The 7578-nt window shown below is 43.8% G+C and overlaps 1 protein-coding gene across 1 annotated transcript; it reads right to left on the bottom strand.

Moving 5' to 3' along the window:
• Positions 1–663: 663 nt before the first annotated feature.
• LOC130472467 (uncharacterized) lies at positions 664–1185 on the bottom strand. The gene is made up of 3 exons (XM_056843570.1): positions 1065–1185; positions 906–984; positions 664–813 (listed from the first exon to the last, which is right to left on the bottom strand). Exons 1-3 carry the CDS (start codon positions 1171–1173, stop codon positions 666–668), a joined length of 336 nt encoding a protein of 111 aa, XP_056699548.1. The 5' UTR covers positions 1174–1185; the 3' UTR covers positions 664–665.
• Positions 1186–7578: the final 6393 nt, after the last annotated feature.

The raw sequence follows: 7578 nt of genomic DNA, 5'->3' as shown, positions 1-7578 counted from the left end.
TCTTTCCCATTAACCTACACGAAGTATAAAAGAGGAACACTAATGTGAGAAATTAAGATGTATGAATAATTAAATCATTAAAATTTCATTAAACTAGGGAAGTTTTAGACCTAGTCAAACATTTCCCTCAAATGTGATGCAGAAGATTGTAAGAGGAACTCAACATGCTTGGTAAATAGTATGAGTCGCATAGAGCCAGTTGAATCTTTGATCTTGATCCTCATTGACACACTTATAAGAGGTAAATGTTTCAAATGATTAAGCTCGGTCATTGTATGATATAAGAAAAATGTACATATAAAATGAATAATGAATAGTTTCCATTACCCCTCTGTAATTTGTATGTTTTGCCTACGACAACTATAACACACCGTATTATGACCGGTATAAGTGAGCTCATTATTGCATACGGAGCAAGCATCGAACCAATAAAAACTTTTAACATTAATATCAACTAATTCTGCCAACACCCGGTACATGATCACCTATATCACATAAATAAATAAAGAAATTAAAAATATAAATGACACTATATTCCAAATAAGTTTTGTTAGCAAATAAAACTACATAAATATCTATTAATAAAATACAAATCTAAAATTTTGACGAATTGTGTATGCTTTAAGTGAGAGAGAAGGGTTATAATTTGTGAAAAAATGCATGTTTCAATGAAGTATTCTTACTTTCCTTATGGTACCAAAGTTCTTGATGGTGGTACGATGAGCATTTGATGTCAAAAATGTATGATGCATCGACAAAGTACTGTTACAAATGGACTTTGACTTCCTTTGAGCAAAGTTATCATTAGCATACCTATAAATAAACATATCACATAATTTAATATATAAATTAGTTGATAGTAGTAGTTGATAAAAAAAAATATAGAATTACGAAAAACACCATACCATTGCACTAAGTTAATAGTAGTCGCATCTTTGTGTGTCATGTACAATCGACTAAATCTCCCAGTTGATAGAAATAAACCTGACATATATGTTAATCATTATTAATCTCTCATATAAATTATGTTCGTATAGCAAAGAAATATTAAAAAAAATTCATACCATTGAAGTTCTTCACTTGCAAGCCACATGCTAGCAAGACCACAATGTGGTCTTTTTTTTGTAGAAGTTGCTTGCCGATTTCCAATATGAAGGTATCCCAAATTGTCATTCTTATTGCTATGCAACTACAATGTTAAACAATAGAAAATTGTTAACTAATGTACCGAGTATTTGAATTATTTATAAGCTTGAATATGTAACTTCGTACTCTATAACTTTTTACATTTCTCCATTTTTATGAAAACTTAACATAAAAATATTACCTTTGATCAAGAATAATAATATCTTGTTTTAGGGACCCATTATTTTCCAGAGGAATCACATTTCCCGCATATACAACAATTCCCATAACATCTGCAAAGGAAACCATATATTTTATCAATCGTAAATTTGTAGGTTGTTAATTAGAAATTGTAAATTTAGAAAAAATACCTATTAATCGTTCTTTATATTTATTATAATCTTGAATTGCATGCAATCCCACGAGATTATAATAAGTTGTTGGATAATCGTCGTTATCTTCGTCGGATACGATAAATTCTGTTTCTTTGGTTATCTGCAGTTGATATTGATGGGGCACCGTTTTAAATATTTCATCCGCGGGAATAACACTCACTCCTTCGATAATGTATACTAAACCTTCTTTCAATGAAGGAGTCCACATCTTTGGGAAAAATAATGCATTGAATTGCTTCTCCCTGGATTCATGCATATATATAAAAAAATCAAGTGTTATTCATGAATGTACATTTTATTTTCTGGATAAAAAGAAGTTGGAATTGAATTGTTTGCTTACATTGGTGTCGACTAAAATGAACTTCCATAGCTTCTTTCCTTGTTTCAATACTTGAACATCCAAAAGTCGAACCAACCGTCCTTTGACATTTAATCTTCTTACAGTCGGAAACAAATACATAAATGGTGCATATCTTGTCTTTTGAAACATGATAAAAATAAATAATAGAGACTCGATTAGTACTACTACTTCCGTCTTAAATACGGTAATGTACTACTCCAAAGATGGAGGGAGAAAGATAGACAAAGAAATGGGTAGTAATTGATCAACAATAGATTTTAAATAGGAGTACTCCGTAAAATTTGATAGTGTTGCTTTCTCTTAATTATGTTAATGGGTAGTTATTGTTTTAGTGGGTAGTTATTTTGCTTAATACCATTGACACATAAGGAAGAGATACCCTAAATTATATGCATACTATAGGATTAGTAAGATATAAGATACAGAGTATATAAAAACTGCTCATATTTTTAGTAGGTAGTTATCATATTTTTTTCTCAAGTATTGGTTTTTTTTTTTTTTCGAATATTGTTGTTTGTGAGCTAACTGAATTTAGGGAGGTTAAAGTTACGTAAATGTATTTGAGTAAAGGACATTTTTGGCAATTGAAAATTCCCAACCATGAAAACGGTGTTTCCTTTAAAGTGTAACATAGATTAGGTAGTGTTTGGGCTCCCAATTGATTCTCAATTGGGCCACTAAGTCCAAAGCCCAATGGCTCTAAACAAACAGCATCAAACCTACCAATGGCTAGTCAGCCATCTATCAAGGCCCAAGGCCCAAAAGCAATAAATGACCTATGGGCATTTACTATGCAAACACTATAAATAGGCCGCCAAGGCTCACACCTCAAGGTACGTCCAATTTTATCGCCTTAAGACTACTCTTCTAGAGAACTTCTCTCTAGAATCCGAGCATCGTTCTTACTTAGGCATCGGAGGGGCTTTCCACGGAAACACCCCCGAGGCCAGTGACTTTGCTCTTGTGCAGGTGAATTCGGACTCTACTCATTCAAACAAGCAAGATCTTCAACACATACAAAAGGGCCTTCATTCGAAGCCCATTGTTTCCATCTTTACAACACCGGAACAATTTGGCGCCGTCTGTGGGGAAGAACACTTCAAAGCCTTTGAAAGACATCAATCACCTCTTTCCGCGAAAATGGTTAATGAGGTTGTTAACAACAATGACGACGATATGATGGTGCGGTCAGATTCAGAATCTGACCAAGAGGAGCACCCTCAATCGATGGCAAGGTCACAGCCAAGCAGAGCTACGACCGCCACAAACGCAGGACCTCCGATTCCGACTAGGTAAGAGCTCACTGCGGCCATGACCATCATGCAAAACTTCCTCTTCAATGAGAAGCAGCAAGGATTGGCAAAGGACCGCAGAGAAGAGAGGAGGACCAGGCGAAGGCTGAACGAGCCACCCAGTGTAGAAGTGTCCAGACCCGAACGAGAACTCCTTCCCTTGACAGGTACACACTTGACGTCGAGATGGATGGAAAGCACGTGGGACACCCAAAAAAGGGCACAACAGCAACCAGATTGGTTTGCGAGACCATCGCCTACTCCAACAGCTCTCCAAAGCGAATCGACTACTCGTAACACTCGGATCCGAAGCTCGGTGCTCAGCAGGTTGAGGCCCTCGGTCCACTCAAGGTTAAGACCTTCGATCCATACGAGACTCGGGGTAGGTGAGTCGAGCAGATCTGGCGAACGACCCGAGGTCAGTAGCCGAGAAAGAAGAAGAGACAGGAGGCATGATCGAACCCCTAGCCCCCATCGTACGCCCGAACGTTCTAATCACAGAACCTCGGCAAACGAAGGCATCACGGCTAGACTCGGGAAAAGAATCATGACTCCCACGTCATCCCCTTTCTCGGACGAGCTGATCATGGAAGAAATACCGAAGGTAAGACTGCCAGCGCACCTAACCTACAGCGGAATCACAGATCCGAGGGATCATGTCATCTCCTACGAGCAGCAAATGTTCTTGAGTCCCTACTCCGAAGCATGTTGGTGTAAATATTTCCCAACCACGCTAACCGGAGTGGCGGGAGAGTGGTTCAGATCGCTGCCGAAGGGATCGATCAAGAGCTGGAAAAAGCTGAAAAAGAGATTCTGCACACAGTTCGTGAGCAACAATCGCCCCGAGCGAACCACAGCAGAACTAACCTCAATCCAACAAGAAAGAGACGAAAGTCTAAGAGAATTCATGGCCAGATTCATGAAGGAATCAACAAACATACCAAACTTGCAGCCAGACGTGGCCATCTTCGCTTTGAAGCACGCGCTCCAGGAAGGGAAGTTCCGTGACGAACTCTCAATGAAGAACCCCTCCAGAATAGCTGACGTGCTCCAAATGGCCGATGCGTTCATCAGAACCGAAGAGTTCAACAAGGCCGCTGCAAGATTGAAAGGATCGTCGGATCCGAGAGACACAAAGAATACCCAGAGCAAGCCCGAGGGCAGCTCAAGGAAGGGGAAGGAGAAAGTAGGAGCTAGAGAGATGAGCCCGAAGAAAGACGGGAGAAGGGGTGAACTTTAACCCAAATACACTAACTACACTCCACTAGCTCTGCCCCGAAAAGAGATCTTTAGCCTTAACAGAAATGACGAAAAATGGAAACTACCGGGGAAGCTCAAGTCCAACCCAGCTCGGAGAAACAAGAACAAGTGGTGCGAGTTTCATGATGACTTCGGTCACCACACCGAGGAATGCAACTCGCTGAAAGACAACATTGAGGACCTCGTTCGTCGAGGCTACCTGAAACAATATTTGTTAGACCGAAGGGAGGAAAAAGAAAAAGCCGCCAGTGGCAAACAACATGAGCAACCCCAGAAGAGGGTCTACGAAGCAACGGGACACAAGAAAAACGACATCCTAGTGGTGTTCGGGGGACAAAAGTCTGGCCAGGCCAGCAAGAAACACCTAAGAGCCCTCTCCCATCGGGTCAACTTCAGCGCGGTGGGAGACAACCAGCCACATCCCCCGAACATGACCTTCACTGCTGATGATTGCTTCGGAGTCCAGTACAAACATGACGATCCACTAGTCATTTCCATGGACCTCAATAACCACAACGTACATCGAGTGTTAGTCGACGGAGGAAGTGCCGTCAATATCATCTTCCGAAACTGCTTCGAGCAGCTGATCCTCGAAGAGCCAGAGGAAGCACTGACGAAAGTCAGTTATCCTCTGATCGGATTCAACGGATCCGCAGCTATCCCTCGAGGAAAAATCACCCTGCCAGTCACGGTGGGTGAAGGCCAAGCAGCAAAAACCCTTCGGGATGAATTTCTGGTGATGGACTGCGACTCCGTATACAACGTGATCATGGGAAGAACCATGATCCACAAGATGCAAGCAGTCCCCTCCACATACCATCAGCTGATGATATACGTCTCGGATGCAGGATTCGCCGAACGAATCAGAGGTGATCAAGAAGTGGCGAGAAGAACCTGCCACACGGCTGTCCGAAAGCCCAAACTAGGGGACGGCCCCGAGGAAGAAAAAGGAGCTACGGGAGAGGAAAGCGAGGCAAAAAGGAGAAGAGCAAGCACGAGCAGCTTGTCTCCCGCAGAAGTTGATGCCCGCCCCGAAACCCTGTCTCCCGAACCAGATCAAGAAATGGAGGATATCTTCCTCGAAGAGGATTCAGACAGGAGCGTCCGAATAGGCAAGGGCCTAAGCTCGGGGCTCCGAATCGATTTGATCCGACTACTCAGGGATCACAAAGACATCTTTGCATGGTCAGCAGCAGATATGCCAGGGATAAATCCGAAGCTGATTTGTCACAAGCTGGATGTCAACGCTGAAGCTCGGCCAATAAAGCAAAAAAAGAGAAATTACTCCTCGGAGAAAAACAAAGCCATCGCCGAGGAGGTAAAAAAGTTGCAAGAGGCCGGATTCATCGAACCATGCATGTATCCGAAGTGGCTGGCCAACGTGGTGATGGTCAAAAAAGCGAACGGCTCATGGCGAATGTGCGTAGATTTCATAGACCTGAACCGAGCCTGCCCCAAAGACTGCTATCCCCTGCCAAGGATAGATCAATTGGTTGACTCCACCAGCGGCCATGCACTGCTCAGCTTCATGGATGCCTTTTCAGGTTACCACCAAGTATTCATGCACCCCGATGACAGGGCAAAGACAGCGTTCATCACAAGCGCAGGAGTGTTCAACTACAAAATGATGCCTTTCGGCTTGAAAAATGCCGGAGCCACCTACCAGAGGCTAGTTGATCACGTCTTCGCCGACCAGAAAGGGAGGAATGTGGAGGTCTATGTGGATGACTCCATCGTAAAAAGCATCAAGGAGGAAGACCATGTCAAAGATTTGGCAGAGACCTTCGGAAATCTGCGGAAATACAGCATGAAGCTGAACCCAAAAAAGTGCGTCTTCGGGGTGAAGTCAGGGAAGTTCCTCGGATTCATGGTGAGCGAAAGAGGAATCGATGCGAACCCAGACAAAGTCCAAGCGGCATTGGATTTACCCGAGCCGAAGACCAAGAGAGATGTGCAGAGGCTAACCGGCAGGTTAGCCGCACTGACAAGGTTCATATCAAAAGCCTCGGACAAGGGAGCCCCCTTCTTCAAAGCACTGAAACCAAAGAACCTCCCCGGGGGAGAAGCAGAACCAGTCAAGAAAAAGGGGGTCCCGAGGAAAGTGGATCCCGAACTGATATGGGAACAGGAGCAAAAAGAAGCTTTTCAGCAACTCAGAGCCCACCTAGCTCAACTGCCGACACTGGCCAGACCAAAGGAGGGGGAAACCCTGTACCTATATGTCGCAGTTAGCCCTGGAACCGTCAGCGCAGTGCTTCTTCGAGAAGAAGAAAAGAAGCAACAGCCAATCTACTTCACCAGCCGAACACTCACAGGGGCCGAAACCCGGTACCCGCTCATCGAGAAAGTCGCATATGCAGTAGTGGTAGCTGCACGAAAGCTGAGGCCATTCTTCGACTCCCACCAGATCACAGTGCTAACTGACCAACCGCTCGAGAAAGTACTCGACAAAATAGAGAGGTCATGAAGATTGGCTGCCTGGGCCTTCGAACTATCAGAGTTCGGCATCAAATATCAGCCGAGGACAGCAATCAAAGCACAAGCATTGGCAGACTTCTTGGCCGAGTGCTCATACCAGGAAATGCTGGATGATACGAAAAAGCACTTGGGAGGTCTTCACTGACGGATCTTCCACAATAAACGGCTCAGGAGCAGGAGTTGTATTAATCCCCCCGACGGGGAAAAGCATAGAGTATGCATTGAAGTTCGGCTTCAAAGCAACTAACAACGAGGCCGAATATGAGGCCGCAATCGCAGGAATAGAGCTTTGCTTATCCCTGGAGGCCGAGCATGTTCGCCTCAAAACTGATTCCCAGCTTGTAGCCAACCAGATCCGAGGGGAGTATGAGGCCAAATGGCCCAGCATGACAGCCTATTTAGCAAAAATTAAATCCTTAACGTCAAAGTTAAGATCCTTTGAAGTCATCCTCATCCCCCGAGGACAAAACACGCAAGCAGACGCACTGTCAAAACTCGCAAGCTCAACACTCATCGACCTAAACAGGTCGGTCCACGTGGAAGTTCACCAAGAGAGAAGCATTGACTTGCTACCCACCACAGTATGCAGCTTACGTACCGAACCCAGCTGGATGGACGCAGTAGTTGCATACAAAGAAAGGGGAGAACTTCCCGAAGATAAGCTGCA

Source organism: Spinacia oleracea, chromosome 4 (genome assembly GCF_020520425.1).
Source record: "Spinacia oleracea cultivar Varoflay chromosome 4, BTI_SOV_V1, whole genome shotgun sequence".
NCBI classification, from domain to species: Eukaryota; Viridiplantae; Streptophyta; class Magnoliopsida; order Caryophyllales; family Amaranthaceae; genus Spinacia; species Spinacia oleracea.
This window is presented reverse-complemented; position numbering and strand designations above follow the sequence as displayed.